Genomic DNA, 19,942 nt, shown 5'->3' on the forward strand with positions numbered 1-19,942 from the left:
AGATTATTAGATAAACTTTTCCATAGATTGTGATCACCCCCATTATATGTAAGTGATCGTGCAATAAGAAAATGCTCTAACACATTTTTGTACTTTTCTGTCCCTTTAAGTAATTCAGATGCATTTTTAAACTAAAATGATATTTCCTTTTCTGTTTTAAAATCATTGCAATTATGTAAACGTGGATGGATTCATAACAATGTTTAAAAATTCTCTTTTTTACCTCAAATTTACTTTATTTGTCTCAGTATTCATCTTAGCTCACCCCTCACTCATTTATAAAAAAAAAAAAAAATCTTTTATATACTCTGTTTTCTCTCCCCCCTTATTTACTTTTTTAAACGCAACATCCTAATTAAACAATAAAACGCTCTTATTTGTTAGTGCATTTTATTATTATTAGAATAGCAGCTACTAGTTATGTGTTTATCCACCACTAGGGGTGATAAACATAGTTAAAAGGGACATGAAACTGAAACATTTTCTTTCATCATTCAGCTAGAAAATACAATTTTAAACAACTTTCCAATTTATTTCTAATTCAAAAATCTAATTTGCTTGCCAAATTACATTAGTGAAAGGTTGTTTTCAGCTCCTGTTGAAGCCAGTGGAACACAAAAGATTATATATTTCAATAAGTTGACATTAAGCCCATTAACAATTTCCTGCTTACCATATGCTGACATTAATGAACTTAACTTTTCAGCTAATTTTTACTAAGCATAAAGGAGCAGAATGCTCTTTACAACTACTATTACAAAACAGTTACACACATTTATAAATACATTCAAACAAATAGTTGACAAATATATAAATGTAATAATGTATTACATATTTCTAAATATATTTGAATCAATCACATGTAAAGGTTAAATTAGTAAAATAAGGCTTTTATACCACATAATTTGTGTTGCTACTTGTGGATGCTTAACTTTGCCTAACAATTACCACGTTGATGAATGTTAATTTGAATTGCCAAGTGTAACCTTAGTCCAATTTTCCTTTGTCATGAATTTGTAAAATGGAACATGGAAGTATGTAAACTCCAGCACGACAGAAATTTACGGTGCAAATAAATGATTATAATAATAATAACAATAATAATTAGAATTTGAATAATAATCATATTAATAATAATATCAATAACAATACTAATGATAATAATAATAAACTACAGCAAAAAGGAATACAAAAGTAGCTAAAATTAGCCAAATTTAATAACCCTTTTTGCCTACATTTAGAAGTAAGCACGCAACGTGTTCAACTTCTTTTGCACGAATAAAAATCTCAGTTTCCAGAAAGTAACATCAGAGTATTTTATTGTTGCATTAGAATAACCCTTTAATTCTTCATAATGTATTTCTTCCCACCATCTTCCATTCTTATTTGTGCTTCTCTCTTAGGGCCCAATGATCTAAAGCTCTTCTCTCGGGCGAGATGATCTAAGAAGTCTTGTCAGTATGATGAGACCCCGCAAATTTTTTTTTACAAACACAATATTTATCTCAAGGCATGTTTATGCCGCTATGTAGTGTTGTTTATGTAAAGGAGAGACTCTTTTTTTTTTACAATATAAGTAAATCTAAATAAAATCCTGAAGATTTTGTGTGGTTTCTATCCATGCCTGCAAGTTTTTAATCATAGGTTTTTCTGATGATCTAAGAGTCTCCTGCTTGGAAGGAAATTGTAGGTGCAGATTTCACAGGGGCCAAACTCAATGAATGCTTAAAAAAAAGGGCGGAATCCTCCATCACTGCTAGATCTCTCACAAGATCCCTTGACAAAGTGCCTCCGGGCAGGAAACACGTTGGACAGTTTCAAATGTCAGGCTATTTCAAGCCTAAACCTGATAACCTGTTGATTCCGTCGTATTCAGGATTTGTAAAATCACAATCCTAAATACACTAATGTACACAAAATACATAATAGAAAGTGCAAAATTTTAATTTAATAAAACTTTATCTGAGGTGTAACGTTATATAAAATACATAGCACAAAGCGTAAGTACATCAGAACTCTCCTGTCATGCAGTGCTATATTGCACTGGGCTTGTCTTTCCTTCACGTACAGAAATGCAGGGAACGCCCCATGGAAACATATAACAAAATATGCCTTTTAAGAATTTCACTAGTGATCTCTCAGTGCCGGAGAATCAGTTGATATCATTTCACCTGAGCTGAGAGCTTTAGATTGTCAGGCTTAAGTGTGACCATTCAGGTGTCATTGTCCCCTATTAAATCCTGCAATAGTATTACTAATGATTAGGAACAGCCAGTCAGGCACTAAATATTGGATTTCAGTCACACAGGCTTGTCCAATCAAGCCTTAACCTAGCATAGGCAGGAGGGAGACTAGAGGAAGCTCAGACATTTCCAATCACTTTGACTGATATTGGAAGGTTCAGTTTTATGAATACTGTACCTCTGTGAACTATTCATTGACTCAAATTCAATTAGCAAGTTGTATGTTCTGCTAGTATTGAAAGAAATGTTATTTAATTGTTCAAAGTCTATAATGCAAGATGCTTGTCACTAACTGTCTTTCTCACATCTCATCTTGGATGTCCTCTCACTACCTTAAGCTAAATCGCTCCAAAATTGAACTCCTTATTTTTCCCCCTTCTTCCAATGTCTCCACCCCCAAAATTTCTATAACTATTGATAATTCCATCATTACCCCTACCCCGCATGCCCGATGTCTTGGGGTCACACTTGACTCAGATCTTTCCTTCACTCCTCACATTCAGTCCTTGGCTAAAGCCTGCCGCTTCCACCTTAAAAACATCACTAAAATTAGACATTTTCTTACACAAGATACAACCAAGATTTTAATCCACTCTCTCATCCTTTCCCGCCTCGACTACTGCAACTCCATCCTCTCTGGTCTACCTAGCTGCCGCCTAGCTCCTTTACAATCCATTATGAATGCCTCTGCCAGGCTCATCTTCCTTACTCGTCGCTCTTCATTTGCTGCACCTCTCTGCCAATCCCTTCACTGGCTTCCTCTTGCCTCTAGGATTAAACATAAAATCCTCACCCTGACATATAAAGCTCTCAACTGCACTGCTCCCCCCTATATCTCAGAACTTATCTCTAGATACTCTCCCTCCTGTCCCCTTCGATCAGCTCAGGATCTCCTCCTCTACTCCTCTCTTATTATTTCCTCACTGAGGAAATAATAAGAGAGGAGTAGAGCCTCACATTCCCATTTACAGGACTTCTCCAGACTGGCCCCCATCTTGTGGAATTCCCTGCTTCGCTCCATAAGACTCTCCCCTAGTTTTAACAGCTTCAAGCACTCCCTAAAAACTCTACTATTCAGGGATGCATACAACCAACACTAACCTTTCCTAACTTCATTGCTTTCCCCTTGAACCCCTTAGAATGTAAGCATATGGGCCCATCTGTTTACAGATCGCTTCATAAGAGCCGACTACAACAGTGAAACTCTCGGCAGGGCCCTCTACCCACTTGACCCCTACAAAAAGCTATCCTGCACTATGTTTACAGCGCTGTGGAATCTGTTGGTGCTCTACAAATACCTGATAATAATAATAATAATAATAATGTTTGTTAAAAATTAGTTGTATATATTTGCTGTTCCAATTGGAAATAACGGCAACTATTGTGAATCCAATATTCAGCCTTAACAAATTCCCACATTAATCAAATTTGGCTTTCAGTAAAGCTCTGAAACAAATCTTTGAGGCTAAATAATTTTTTTTGCCCGTGAACAAATCACAAATATGTCAGGCAAGATCCAAAGATAAATATGTCAAAGGGAATAGGAAGTCAAAATTAAACATTAAAGGGACACTGTACCCAAATTTTTTCTTTCGTGATTCAGATAGAGCATGACATTTTAAGCAACTTTCTAATTTACTCCTATTATCAAATTTTCTTCATTCTCTTGGTATCTTTATTTGAAATGCAAGAAAGTAAGTTTATATGCCGGCTCATTTTTGGTGATCAACCTGGGTTGTTCTTGCTGATTGGTGGATAAACTCATCCACCAATAAAAAAGTGCTGTCCAGAGTTCTGAATAAAAAAAAAAAAGCTTAGATGTCTTCTTTTTAAAATAAAGATAGCAAGAGAACGAAGAAAAATTGATAATAGGAATAAATTAGAAAGTGGCTTAAAATTGAATGCTCTATCTGAATCATGAAAGAAAAAAATTGGGTTCAGTGTCCCTTTAATGATTCAGATAGAGCATCATTTTAATTTTAGGACTCAACTCCTTTCAATGAGAGCATATCTAGAAATGTTCAGAGCCTGTTATAAGCAGTATATGGCAGCTTATCAATATTTGTAACAATTGTCTACATATAGTTCTCAAGACATAGAGGTGCATTTCAGCAAAGGATACCACAAGAAAAAAGATGTATTGGTAATAGCAGTAAATTAGTAAATTGTATGCACTGTCTGAATCATAAACATTTAATATTGACTTCCATATCCCAATAAAATGCTTTTAAAGAAAAAAACTTGTCATCCAGTTCATAGCTTCATATTTCAACCACAAAAAAATTGTTTTACTTTAGCCAGCCAGTTAGTAATTAGATCAGAAAAGTTGCCAATAGTTTACTAGAGAAGGCAGACCAGTACTTATAAGTAGACTTGTGCATGAGCAAAAAAAAATGTGTAGTCTGAAATATTTATTTCAGATGTTTTCCAGCATTTAGTTCGGTCAAATTTCATTTATGTGGGCATTTTAAATTTGGATTTGTTACTTTTAATTTTTATGAGAACAGCAAAGAAATACAACTAATTAAAAAACAACTTACATTGTATAATTTGAACAATTAAAAGAACCTATCTTTCATTGTTAAAAGAACATACAACTCGATAACTGAATGAGTTAATGACAAGATCACAAAAGCACAGAAGTGACATAGCTGTATGTTGCAATAGCTCTAGTCAAAGTAACTAAAAAAATGTCTGAGCTTTCCCTAGTCTCCCACTTCCCTATGATTACTTAAGAATTGATTAGAAAAGCCTGTATGACTTAAATCCATCATTTAGTGCTCGACTGGCTGTTTCAAAAATAAAAATTTAGTAATACTTTGGCAGGATTAGACAGGGGACGGTGAACATATAAATGGTCAAACCCCCTGTACGTCATTAAAAACAAGAAGCTGATTTAGCTAAACAGTACAGCTCCTTCCTCCCTTCCCGCACCGTTTTTGTCAACAAACCATATGAACAAATGAGCAAAAGCGGTTTAGTCAAGCAATCATTTATTTTTCCTCCATTTCGTCCAATAATGTATTAGACTGTTTGTAAATCAGAAGAATCTGCATAAATTTCAATTATTTTATACTTATCCAAAGCCCGAATTAGCATATTTATATAACAAAATAACTTTGTAATTTGTCAAAAATGTGAAAATGAATTGCCCCTTTGAAAATTGGAATTGTGTATTGTATTGTACAAGCTGACAAATTAATTTATGTTTTTTTTACTTTTCAGCAAACATATTGTCCTTGGCTGCGCTGATATTAATGTTTTTCTGCTTTGTAATGATGTCTATCTAAAAGTCTTGTTAATCCCATTTCTAAAAATTAGAACTCTTACAGATGGGGTATATAATCAAAAAACTACCTCTTTTTTCTATATATAGCTTAAAATTAGTGTAAAGAAAATAAACATATCAAGGAACCCAATGGACAAACAGTCAGAAAACCAACGAACCTCCAGGCACACAATTGAAAATATAAAATCCAAATTTATTGTAGTCACATAACCATCACAGTAAAAAAGTTGAAAAGCAGAAAAACAATTCTAAAACCACACCATCCTGTCTTACGTGTTTCGGCAGTCCTGTGCCTTAATCATACATCAAGGAACCCACTTTAAAAAGAGATTATGTGACATTTTAAATTTCTAATAAATTTAATAAATTACAAATATTTTTGTTGTTTGATTTTCTAGAACATCATTTTCTTTATTTTTCAGTGTTTTAGTACAATGTTTCTCAACCATGATCCTCAAGTAACCCTAACAAGCCAGATTTTTATGATATCTTTACTTGAGCACAGGTGAACTAATCAGTTCATGGATGAGAGCAGGCTAGTTACCATGGCTACTGATCAGCTGATAATTCCACCTGTGCTCTGGTTCAGACATCATGAAAACCTGGCCTGTTAGGGGTACTTTAGGACCATGGTTGAGAAACACTCTTTTGGTATACATGAAATATTTCACAAAATGCTGCAAAACCTACAAATATCAATTATATTTTACAGTGGAAAAGATAAGTGTGGTATCTCACCCTAAAAGGGATATAAAAAACCTTGTGCAGCAAAGGAGGTAAGTGTTGTGGTGATGGCAGCATTTTTAAATATATATGTTTATGAATATATACATATATATTTAGGTGTTAATAATATGAGCTCAGGGTCACTGTACCTGCAATACTAAGTTTGTGGTTTACTATATTAAGTGCCCATGTGGTTTAGGGTATGTTGGCGAGACCACCCGTAGTGTACGCAAACGCATTAACCAGCACAAAAACAATATTAGAACTAAAAAAACTGATGCACCTGTTGCACATCATTTTCTGTCTGCTGGTTGTAACCTAAGCCAACTTAGATTTCAGGTTCTGGAACAAATACAACTTCCAAGGAGGGGTGGAGATAGGGTTAAGATCCTGAAAATGAGAGAAGTTTTTTTGATTAATAAACTGGGGACTATGTTCCCAAATGGTATGAATAAGGAATTTGACCTGTCTGGTTTTTTTTTTATTTCCCTTTTATATATTGTATCCCATTTGATATTTTTCTGAGTTTTGAATTTAATTGTTGTATAGCTGTTCATACTCCTGTGTTCTTTAGAATATTATACATTGTTGGATTGCTATAAGAAGGTGCATTTCTGTAAATGGTTAACTATTTTTTGCATTTACTAGGAGGGGTTGGTCTAGGTATGCCAGGTGGGAGGGGGGAGGGGTTTGTTGAGATATTTAAGGCATGTTTTCTAGAGGTATAGCCATACATGACTAAGGACTTTGTCCAAAATGTTGTAGTGCATTTGTGGTCTGGCTACTGAAAGCTGAATGCTGAATAAACCTGCTTAAAAATAATTGGTGGTGCTGCTTCCTTCTGTTCACCATTTGTGTTGGGGTTTGTGCAAGACCCTTGATGCTGGCACACCATTAATTGGAACCCAGGTGCTGGATATTCTAGACTTGTACACATAAATATATATGTATATAATAATATACATATATATTTATATTGCGATGTATGGGAACACACAGTTCCCATAGACCGTAATGTAAAAGCACTTTTAAGTGCCATTTTTTTTCTAACACCCCACTCCCACCAACTTTAAACCCCCAAAACTGCCTAGAGCAATTGTTTTTTATTTTAATAAAATTTACCTTTTTTTGAAAGGGGGGTAAGGGGGGAACCATCACTGCTGTCTGCTGAATATATTTTTTTTTTAAAAAAGCCTTTTATTTTAGTACTGGCAGATGGCGGGGACAAATGTGGGGTGGGGGAGTGAAGAGACCTGTTTGGGAGGGATCAGGGGGTGGGATGCGTGATGCTAAAATGAACCCTACAAGCTCCCGACAAGCTACCTAATTAACCCCTTTACTGCTGGGCATAATACAAGTGTGGTGCGCGGCGGAATTTAGCGGCCTTCTAATTAACAAAAAACAATGCCAAAGCCATATTTGTCTGCTATTTCTGAACAAAGGGGATCACAGAGAGGCATTTACAACCATGTGTGCCATGATTGCACTAACTGTTTGTAAATAATTTCAGTGAGAACCCTGAAATTGTGAAAAAGTTAACAACTTTTTTTATTTGATCGCATTTGGCGGTGAAATGGTGGCATGAAATATACCAAAATGGGCCTAGATCAATACTTTGGGTTGTCTACTACACTACACTAAAGCTAAAATTAACCCTACAAGCTCTCTAATTAACCCCTTCACTGCTGGGCATAATACACGTGTGGTGCGCAGCAGCATTTGGCGGCCTTCTAATTACCAAAAAGCAATGTCAAAGCGATATATGTCTGCTATTTCTGAACAAAGGGGATCCCAGAGAAGCATTTACAACCATTTGTGTCATAATTGCACAAGCTGTTTGTAAATAATTTCAGTGAAAAACCTAAAGTTTGTGAAAAAGTTTGTGAAAAAATGAACGATTATTTTTATTTAATCGCATTTGACAGTGAAATGGTGGCATGAAATATACCAAAATGGGCCTAGATCAATACTTTGAGCTGTCTACTAAAAAAATATATACATGTGAAGGGTTATTCAGGAGTTCCTGACAGATATCAGTGTTCCAATGTAACTAGCGCAAAAAAAAATTAAAAAAATTTGGAAATAGCAAGTGCTACTTGTACTTATTGCCATATAACTTGCAAAAAAGCAAAGAACATGTAAACATTGGGTATTTCTAAACTCAGGAAGAAATGTAGAAACTATTTAGCATGGGTGTTTTTGGTGGTTCTAGATGTGTAACAGATTTTCCAGGTCAAAGTTAGAAAAAGTGTGTTTTTTTTCCATTTTTTCATTATATTTTATAAAAAAAATTATAGTAATTGATAAGATATGATAAAAATAATGGTATCTTTAGAAATTCCATTTAATGGCGAAAAAAACGGTATATAATATGTGTGGGTACAGTAAATGAGTAAGAGGAAAATTACAGCTAAACACAAACACTGCAGTAATGTAAAAATAGCCCTGGTCCCAAATGGTCAACAAATGGAAATGTGCTCTGGTCACTAAGGGGTTAACTAGAGCTCTTGAAACATGGAGTTGTGCGACTTCTGCACCTCTGTGAGTTAACCATTGACTTAAATTCAATCAGAGAATTGTGTGTTCTATTAACATTGAAAGATAAGTTCTTTAAAATTGTTCGACACCTAAAGTGTAAGATTTTTTGTTAATATTATATTCGTTTTCTATATTTGCTGTTTCCATTGCAAATAACGTTAACAAATCCAAATCAAGTATTAGTCCAAGTAAATAAAAAAAAATAGTAGTATTAAAAAAATTAAGACTTTTTAATGCAATATATAAACTAACATAAACCGTCTTGTGCTTTTTGTGTGCCTCAAAATGTTTGAAATATTCTTAAATTTGAAGACAGCAAATATGACATTTATTACAGATGTTTCTAATTTGAAGAAATGTTGAAAATCAGCAAGAACTAACACAAGCATTGCTAAAATTAGAGCTATCAATCTGTCTAGTCAGCATGTCAGTGGAATGAAGAGAATTAGCTACACAATACAAATTTAAAAAATGTGCAAAAGTTGGTTTAAAATGTTATTGGAAATGTGCCAATTTTGTTAACACATTGAAAAGAAACTCTATATTTATAGAACTATTTGATACAAAAAACAGTTTTATTCAAAATGATATGCACTGTATTTTCAAGCCTATTTCTTAGAATTCATGTCAATATGCTTCAAGCCATCCATGCATTTTCATGCATATTAATAGAAGAATACAAAAGAATAAGTATCCTTTAATTAAAGTGACTTGATTTGTATTGCTTTATATATGCATCTAGCGAAAATCAAGTAAAAGCTTCTATATGTGCTTAAAAAAAACCCATACAATTTCTAAAATATTCTCTAGTAAAACAAACTGACATTTAATCAGATTTGTTATAAAATATGATTAAACATATTTTTCCTTTTATGCTACAGTAATATGTAATTGTAGTTGCAGGATATTCATAGGAAGAATCAGTGGCATAAAACATGATATATTTTCCCATTTCTTACACTGGAGTTCAAAGTAAGCACAAGGGGAAAGATTTTAGCGTGTTTTGGGACGGTTAGCTAGAACGCTTGTGGGGGGTTTTTAAGTAGCATTTTAACACACTATGCTTACAATATGCGAGGCAGAGGTTAGAAAAATGCAAGTGGCTATCGTTTACTGTAAAAAAAAAAATCTTGCAGTACGATTTGCACTGTAGGAGAATGGAAGTGTTTGAGAACATCCAGTTGTCATACTGTTCTTTAAAATTGATAAAGAATAATGGGGGGAATTAAAACAACTGCCAAACAAAAGGATGTGTCTGTCTTTACCACAAAGAACTGGTAGAGGGAGGAGAGCAGTGGTGGTTCTGAAGGGTCCTCGGTACCCACATTCATTACTGTTGAATCTCAATCGTTCATCAATGCTCTCTTCCCTGAGTTTGCAAGGAAGTGCTTTTTTACATGCCCAGTGCTCTGCTCACAGTAGGAACAGAGGTAGTGGGCATAGAAAGGGGATATAGAAAAAAATAAAGATTTAACTATTTTGTATAAGATTAGACCCCCACCTGTACACCCACACACTTAATATTTAGCTTTACTATTAGCTTTATGGTCACCCTCAAATGGTATGGTTTAGAACCTCCCTAGATTACAAAATCCAAGATTCACTAGGGTTAGTAGATGTAAATAGTTGTGATGTTTCAATAGACTTCAAAAACAAAACTCTGGTAACCTTAATCTCATTCCTCTTGCATTTCAAACCACCACCCCCTTCACTTGTGCACTCTAGAACTCTCGCTCTGTTTGCAACAAGCTCACTTCTATCCATGATCTCTTTATCTCCCACTCTCTTAACCTTCTGGCTCTTACAGAAACCTGGCTATCTGCTTCAGACACACCATCCACAGCTGCTCTGTCACATGGGGGTCTCCATTTCAGCCACACTCCTAGGTCGGGCAATAGACAAGGAGGTGGCGTTGGTATTTTACTTTCCTCATTGCACCTTTCTTACTCATTGCACCTTTCAATAAATACAGCCCTTCTCTTCCCTCACATTTTCTTCATTTGAAGCACACATGATTTGTTTATTTTATCCCCTCTCTATACGTGTTGCAGTCATATACCGCCTCCTGGCTCCCCAAATCAATTTTTAGATCACTTTGCTGCCTGGCTTCCTTATTTCCTTTCCTCAGACACCCCTGCCCTCATTCTTGTTGACTTAAACATCTCTCTGGACAATCCCACTGCCTCCTCTGCAAAACAACTTCTGCAACTCACTTCCTCTTTCGGCCTGTCACAATAGACTGACTCTCCCACTCACAAAGATAGTCACTCCCTTGATCTGATTTTCAGCTATCATGCACTATCTCAAATTTCACAAACTCCCTTTTTCCTCTTTCTGACCATCATCTCCTAACTTGCAACATAACTTCCCTCCTTACAACCCCCCCTTCCTCTACCTCTTACACCAAACTTTACAGAAGCACTAAGTCATTAGATCAGCAACAGCTGCACCTCCTTTTCCTGCCCTGACCAATCTATCTGCCACTACAACTCCATCCTTACATCGGTCATTGACACTCTGGCCCCCCCTACCATAGCTCAGAAACCACACTCTCATCCTCAGCCTTGGCATACTCCTCTTACATGGTACCTACACAGATGTTCCCATACTGCTGAGCAACAATGGAGGAAATCTCGGAGTTCAGCTGACTTTCTTCACTACAAGTTCATCCTGAACTCCTACTATTCTGCCCTTAATCTTTATAAGCAACAATACTTCCCTAATCTCATCTCTACTCTTTCCTCTAACCCAAAATGTCTGGTTTCCACATTCAATACTCTTCTCCTCCCACCCCCACCTCCTAATACAACTTCTCTTTTAGCTCAAGATTTTGCAAGCCACTTCAATAACAAAATTGACTCCATCAGAAATGAAATCACCTCTCAACTTACTACCAATCTTCCACCCCCTCAAAAGCTAACAATCATTCAAAACCCAAATACCCTTAATTTTAGCTATTTTGCCCCTGTTACAGAGGAAGAAGTTTCTGCCCTTATACTGTCCTCCCACCTCACTACCTGTCCCCTCGACCCTATCCCCTCACAGCTACTCCACTCCCTCTCTTCTACCCTCACCCCCATACTCACAAACATTTTCAACCTCTCCCTCATCTCTAAAACATGCACTGGTCACACCTATCCTCAAAAAACCTTCCCTCGATCCAACCTCCCCATCCAACTACAATCCTATTTCCCTACTCCCTCTTGCCTCAAAGCTCATTGAAAAGCTAGTATATGCACGTCTATCCCATTTCCTTACACTATACTCTCTTCTTGACACACTGCAATCTGGATTTCGTCCCCATCACTCCACAGAGACAGCAATTGTCAAGGTTACCAATAACCTACTTACAGCAAAATCCAAAGGCCACTTCTCTCTGCTTATCTTTCTTGATCTGTCTGCAGCCTTTGACACTGTTGACCACCCTCTTTTGCTACAAACCCTCCAATCCTTCGGCATCTTCGACACAGCTCTCTTGTGATTATCTTCCTATCTATCTAACCATACCTTAAGTGTAGCTTTCTCCGGAGCATCCTCTGCCCCGTTACCACTTTCTGTTGGGGTACCTCAAGGCTATGTCCTCAATCTCCTTCACTTTTCAATCTATACGTCATCATTAGGTTCCTTAATAAAGTCCCATGGGTTTCAATATCATTTGTATGACAATGACATCCAAATCTACCTTTCTGCACCAGACCTACCTCCTTCCTTACTAACCCATGTAACTGTCTTTCTCATATCTCATCTTGGATGTCCTCTCACTATCTTAAGCTAAATCTCTCCAAAACTGAACTCATTTTTGCCCCTTATTCCAAAATCTCCACCCCCCAAATTTCTATAACTGTTGATAATTCCATCATTACCCCTACCCGGCATGCCCGATGTCTTGACTCAGTCTTTTCCTTCACTCCTCACATTCAGTCCTTGGTTAAAGCCTGCCGCTTCCACCTTAAAAACATCTCTAAAATTAGACATTTCCTTATACAAGACACAACTAAGATTTTAATCCACTCTCTCATCCTTTCCCATCTTGACTACTGCAACTCTGTCCTCTCTGGTCTACCTAGTTGCCGCCTAGCTCCTTTACAATCCATAATGAGTGCCTCTGCCAGGCTCATCTTCCTTACTCGTTGCTCTTCATCTGCTGCACCTCTCTGCCGATCCCTTCACTGGCTTCCTCTTGCCTCCAGGATTAAACACAAAATCCTCACACTGACATATAAAGCCCTCAACTGCACTGCTCCCCACTACATTTCAGACCTTGTATCTAGATACTCTCCCTCCTGTCCCCTTCGCTCTGCTCACAATCTCCTCCTCTCCTCCTCTCTTGTTACTTCCTCACATTCCCATTTACAGGACTTCTCCAGACTGGCCCCCATCCTGTGGAACTCCCTGCCTTGCTCCACAAGATTCTCCCCTAGTTTTAACAGCTTCAAGCGCTCCCTAAAGACTCTGCTATTCAGGGATGCATACAACCAACACTAACCTTTCCTTTTTTTTTTTTTTTTATATATTTATTTATTTGTATCCAACACAGTATACAATCAAATGAATCCAACCTTTTATGCCACGCAGGGCAAGGTAAAACATGTTATAGAACAAAAACAAATTAGCGCAATAAATTCACTTTCTCTCAGTGGATTGATAATTTCTTTGTAAACAATATTCGATACTGGGCTGGAATTTTTCTGTTTTAAATACACAAAACAAACAATAAAGCACTCAGATAGTCGAAAACAACTAATAAAAAAGATAGAAGAAAGGGGCGAGAAAAAAAAAAAAAAAAACACACAAGGGAAATCCATCACTGCTAATCCAGATCCCAACTACGATTGGTACTAAATATCTGTAGCCTTTGTTATCCATGAATGTGGGAAAAGATCTAATATAACCATTTCTGCAAAACTAACTGAGGATGTAAAGGGTGTTAAAATCTGTTTTTGTATAGGCCGGGGATAAGAGTTAATAGTGGGATACCAACCACGTAAAAAGATTTTGATTCTAATTTCTGAGGCATCCTGTAAATGATATGATTCAAAGATAATTTGATCTTGAATAGCATGCATGATCTCAGAAAATACGGGCCCTTTATTTGCTTTCCATTTTTTAAGAATACTCTGTCTTGCCGCTAATATTAATGTATTTAGAGAGCGAGTCCAATACCTATCTAGACTACTCAAGGACTCAACCAATAGGATAATATCCTGGAACGTGAGAGAAACAGAAACACCATGTATATTGTTAAACCAATATATAAGTTTCAACCAAAGCTGATTTATCCTAGGACATGTCCAAAACATATGTAATAGATCTGCTTCCATATAAGCACACCTGGGGCATGAAGCTGACCTAGAAGGATAGAATCGAGCCAATTTAGCAGGATAAAAATAAAAATTGTTTATTAGTTTCATATGGGATTCCTTCCATATTGAGGGGACTTTACAAGTTTCTAGCGACTTAAAACTTTGTATGATTCTGTCCGGATCTATATCACGGATTGTCTTACACCATGGACTGCAAATCTTACTTAAACTACCTTGCGTTTGTTTTGAGAGCATAATATCGTAGATTAATGAGATAGAAGTAACACCCGCTACGTATTTCTGTATTAGGACTCTGATATCGGACCATACAACAGATATGGGAAACCTCCAATCCTGTGACCCAATGAAATGACGTACCTGAAAGAACGCAAATAAATCTGATCTAGGTAAATGATAAAGAGAGAACAAAGTTTCACCATCCAACACTGAGTCGTCTGGGCCAATTAACTGACAAATCCGATTTAGCCCCTTTTCGGCCCAGTTCTTAAAAGTTTTTTGATGTAAACCGGGGGAAAATAAGGGGTTACCCTGAATAGGAAGAAATTCTGACAAAGAAAAATCTATTTCCAGCACTTTACAGAATTTGTGCCACGCCAGAACTATATTTTTAAATGAAATAAGTGAAGAGACGTTGGATGGTAATTGACGCGGATTACAATGTAATAAAGCTGATAGTGCAAAAGGATGTATCAGTAAAGACTCCTGCACATAAGTGGAAAATATATCTGTTCTTGCCAGCCAATCAATTGCAATTTTTGCCATCGCTGCAATATTATACAAATGGATATCTGGCAGTGATAAACCACCTGCCCATGATTTCTGCATTAGTCTTGCTCGAGCAATGCGCGGTTTTTTATTTTGCCAGATAAATTTAGAAAAGTAACCGTACAAAATTCTGCAATCCCGGTTAGTTATTAATAAGGGCAAATTTTGAACAGGGTAGAGAAGGTGTGGAAAGATAATGGTTTTAACCAGATTTACTCTCGCCGTTAGTGGTATGGGAAAAGAAGTCCATAGTTGCAGATCTTGTTTAATTTTTTGGAATATAGGAAGAAAATTATCAGAATACCAGTGGTTCGGATTTTTATGTACTAAAAGACCCAGATATTTAACAGACTCTACCACTTTGAACGGATTACTAGGGTGACTTGAATCTACTTTTCCAATATACATTAATTCACTTTTTTCCATATTCACTTTGTAACCTGAAAATGAGCTAAAATCCTCTAGCAATTGCCTCAAAATAGGAATGGATTGCTGTGTATTTTGTAGAAAGACTGAAATATCATCCGCATATAGCAATGTGTTTAAACGCAGAGATCCTATTGTAATCCCTGGTAGACTATTTCTTAATCTTATCGCTAGCGGCTCTAATGCTGTATTAAACAGCAAGGGAGACAGTGGACATCCTTGCCTTGTACCTCGCTGTAGTGTTATTTTTGGCGAGATCATCCCATTTACTAGTAAATATGATATGGGCTTCAAATAGATTCTATGAATAAATTGCAAAAAGTTCCCTTTTATCCCAAATTTCCCAAGTGAAGTAAAGAGATGATCCCATACTATGGAGTCAAACGCTTTGACTGCGTCTAATGTAAGGACAGCCATATCAGTACGATTACTTATATTAACTTTTTGTTCCGTATTCCAAGCGTAGTCTATCAACGTAATTCATTTCCGTATGTTCTTCGAGGCATTCCTCTTAATCATAAAGCCCGTCTGATCCATGTGAATAAGTTTCTGTAAACAGAAAGATAATCTATCAGCTAAAATAGAGGCTAAGATCTTATAATCAGAGTTTAAAACTGATATCGGCCTATACGAGCCTGGGTCCTCCGGATCTTTCCCCTTTTTTAATATAAGTGAGATGTTAGCCATTGAGAAATAGGATGATATTGGGTTATCTAGTGTGTAGTATACGTTAAATAACTTCTCTAATACTGGTAATAAATCTTCCTTAAGACATTTAAAAAATTCCGCGGGTAATCCGTCTGGGCCTGGGGCTTTATTGGACTTCAAGTTATCGATAGCCTTGCTAATTTCTTCTCTAGTTATATAATCATTTAACATTGTTAAATCTTCCATCTGGATCTTGGGCGTATCAACTTTAGACCAGAATACCTCTTGGATATCAGGATTAGTTTTAACTGGAGAATATAAATATTGATAATAAGAAGCAAATACCTTGCAAATGTCCCTAGTCTCCATATATCTAGTCTCATTCTCTTTAATAACCGGTATAAGATTTTTTTTCTTCCTGATTTTGGTAAGCTTAGCCAAATACTTGGCAGAGCAGCCATGAAACCCCTTATAATGCCTATTTATTCTGCTCTCCTCTATTTGGGCTTGTTCTTTAAGGAAGAGATCTCTCTCCTTTCTAATAGCAAAATAGTCATCCCAATTATTCTGTGATGGAGCATTCTGGACTAGTATATAAGCCTTCTTCACTCTTTTGGCCAAAATAGCCTCCCGTAATTTTATCTTTTTCCCACGTATATTTAAGTAGGCCATAATCTCACCTCTTAGAACTGTCTTAGAGGCCTCCCAGAAAATTTCAACTTTGTTATCATATTCCCTGTTATTGGAGGCATACTCCAGCCATTTTGATTGTAACCACAATCGGAACCTAGGGTCCGAGCATAAATACCGGGGGAAACAAAATACCGATTTCTGAATCTTATCTTTTATAGATGAAGGGAATATTAATGAGATTATTGCATGGTCCGATATCAGAATCTCTCCTATGCTAGCCTTGGATTGCCAAATAGATAACGACTCAGAAACTAGAAATAAATCAATCCTAGAGAATGTCTTATGCCCCTTGGATTCACAGGTGTATATAGAGCTGTCGGGGTTTTGAATTCGCCAAATGTCTATTAATTTTAACTTGTAGCAGAATTTCTGGAAATATTTAGCCCTTAGTCTGTTGCTGACTATGTTTTTACGTGAAAACCTATCTATGGAGGGGTCTAACGTCATGTTAAAATCTCCGCACAAAATTAAGTTGTTCCCTATAAGCGGGAACAACTTATTTTGGATATTTTCCCAGAAGACTGAAGAAAATTGGTTAGGAGCATAGATGCAGCAAATTATAAATTTTATGTTTTTTATCATTATGTGAAGTAAGATAAATCTGGCTTCCCCATCAATCTCTCTTTTTATAATCTTATAATCTAATTGTTTATGTAGTAGTATTGCTACTCCGCACTTTTTATTAGGGCTGTTAGTGGAGATTACCTCACCAACCCATTTAATCTTGAGTTTCGCTGCTTCTGTCTCCTTAAGATGGGTTTCTTGGAGACAGACCAGATCGGGCTGCATCCGAGCTAAAGTTCTCACAATCAATTTACGTTTCATTGGTGAACTGATACCCCCCACATTCCAGGAATACATCCTAATTTCCGCTGTCATTTTTTAAAGATACTGATAGTTAACAGTTTATCCTTAAAACGGGGTAGGAGTTCTGCCATCAATGTAGGAGTGAGGAGAAACAATCCCAACCCAAGAAAAAAAAAAAAAAAAAAAAAAACACAAGGGAAAAAAAAAGAAACAGATCCAGCAAACATTTAAGTATCTTATTCTCGATAAAACTTTGAGCATTTTGAACAGCAGGTATCAGTATTTCATCATTATCCCATTTTCTTTAGAAATTCAATTACCTCTGATGTTTCACTAAACATCTGTCTATTACCATTATCATTTATTATAATTCTGGCCGGATAGCTCAGCCAGGCATTAATACCTTTATTTATTAGTTGCGTACAATACGGAGCCATAGCCTTTCTCCTAGCTGAAGTCTCGCCAGAGAAATCCTGGAACAACAATATTTTGTTGCTCCCCAATATCAGAGGTTCTTTTCTCTTTTTATAGAGATTAAGAATCTCAATCTTGTCTTGGAATCTCAGAAGTTTGAGGATTACCATCCTGGGTCTGATGCTCCCATTAGTGACTGTCTTCCTGGAGCCTACTCTGTGGGCTCTCTCAATTATCAAGGGTACCTTGTGTATGGAAATGCCTAGAGCCTGAGGTAGCGTGGTCGAGGAGAAAGTCATAAGGTCCTCAAACTCCGGAGATTCCGGCAGACCGATAATTCTAATGTTATTGCGCCTGGAGCGATCTTCCAGATCCTCCAGGCGCAATTGCATACTTTTTAATTTAGCTTCATGTTTCTGTGAAGTAGTGTGTTGTATATTAGCCTGGTCTTCTAGTGAAGATATTCTATCTTCGGCTTCAGTAAGTCTTAATGAGAATTGTTTTATCTCTGACGAGAGTGTCCCTGTGTCAGTGGAGATGGCACCTAATTCTGTTTTTATGGAATCAAATTGTGGTGAAAATAGAGCTACTAGCTGACTTGTGAGGGCCTGGGTATCAATTGTTAAAGGTGTAATTTCAGATATATTTTCTATACTGTTGTCTGCCGTCTTGGCTTTTTTGTCTTTAGATTTAGCTGGCATTTTTGGGGAATTAGTTTTGGCCTGGGTAATAAATTTTTCCATTAGTGATGTGCAAAAAAAATAAAAAAATAAAAATAAAAAAATAAAGTGAGATGTGATAAAAAAAAAAAAAAAAGACCGTGTAGTGAAAAAAATGTGTTGAAAAGTGACAAGAAAAAAAATAAGATGAGTCAAAAAAGGACACTACTGGGGAGTGTCAATGTAAAATGTGACGTGAATACGTTCAGTGGGAATTTATAGTATCAAATTTGAAGAACAGATCCTGTTGAATAGTGATTAATGGTGTGTGTAATATTTAAAATAGTGTTTAGATAGTTTAGGGAAAAATAGCTGATGAAACCAATTTACTATACTAATTCCCCCTAACCTGTATTTTGTATATTAACAATCAGCAAAAAAAAATATAACTGTACAAGCTTAGTTAAACTTAGTCCCAACTTTAAAGCATCACAGTCAAGTATTTGTAGAACTAACTGCTTACACAGTCCTTAAGTACAATGAATATAGAGACAGAAAAGCGCAACCACAGTAATAGAACACTCCTTCTTATGTTAAGCAGATAGAGGCAGGAACTGTGGAACTGAACACATCCGTGTATCCAGTGTATAGACTTTTTATAACATAGTTGGGAAAAGTCACAGAGGTGTTGTCGGTGCTGACTCCTTTTTATACATCCCAGACTGACAAGCTATAGTACTTAGAATTATCTTATGCTGGGAGTCTATTTGTAAATCAGAGTGAAAATAGGCAGTCTGATGATCAGGGCAGATAATATAATCAGGATATAAGCCGTATTTTGGGCTGCCAGCAGATAGAAAGAAACCGGCATAGGAGAGGCATTCTGCAAAACTACTGATAACACAGCACGGTGAGCAAATCACTCATACACAGTCACCCATGGATGCTTGTGCTCCGTGTACCTGGCCAACCTGCTGCCCGTAACCCCCCTTGCTGCCGTTCTCACCTGTGATGGCAGAACGCTGTAGCCGAAGTAAAGTTCTCTTTCAGGATGTCCCGGGGTCCGGTTTGCAGTTAATAAGGCGCTCTGTTGAAACCTTTAAGCCGACTGACTTGCTTCCCAAGCTTGCAGCACACTAGGCAGTAGATCGCGGTAGCTCCCTCGGATTACACTGAGCCAGAGAATCAATCCAGCGTCGCTTGGCCAATCAAGCTCTCTATAGTGGCTCCGTTGCTGTCAGCGTACCTGTTGCGGCTGTTAATCCTTCATCCCGACCCGGTGGTAGTGTAACCGCTTCTCCGAGATAGGTGAAACCAGGCACCTCCGGGAAAACGTTATAAGGCTCCAACCAGGATAGAAACGGGACTCTGATCTCCCTCTCAGCGAAGGGGCAGAAGCACTCCCGCAGT

General features: G+C 36.9%; 1 protein-coding gene across 1 annotated transcript in view; it reads left to right on the forward strand.

Moving 5' to 3' along the window:
* Positions 1 to 5,906, forward strand: part of LOC128641725 (uncharacterized) — a 392,787-nt gene extending 386,881 nt beyond the window's left edge. The window contains exon 52 of the mRNA XM_053694250.1: positions 5,469 to 5,906. Within this exon, the coding sequence (XP_053550225.1) occupies positions 5,469 to 5,533 (65 nt within the window). The 3' untranslated portion in view covers positions 5,534 to 5,906. The remainder of the gene's footprint in view (positions 1 to 5,468) is intronic.
* The last annotated feature ends 14,036 nt before the right edge of the window (positions 5,907 to 19,942 follow it).

This window comes from Bombina bombina, chromosome 11, assembly GCF_027579735.1.
Source record: "Bombina bombina isolate aBomBom1 chromosome 11, aBomBom1.pri, whole genome shotgun sequence".
Lineage (NCBI taxonomy): Eukaryota > Metazoa > Chordata > Amphibia > Anura > Bombinatoridae > Bombina > Bombina bombina.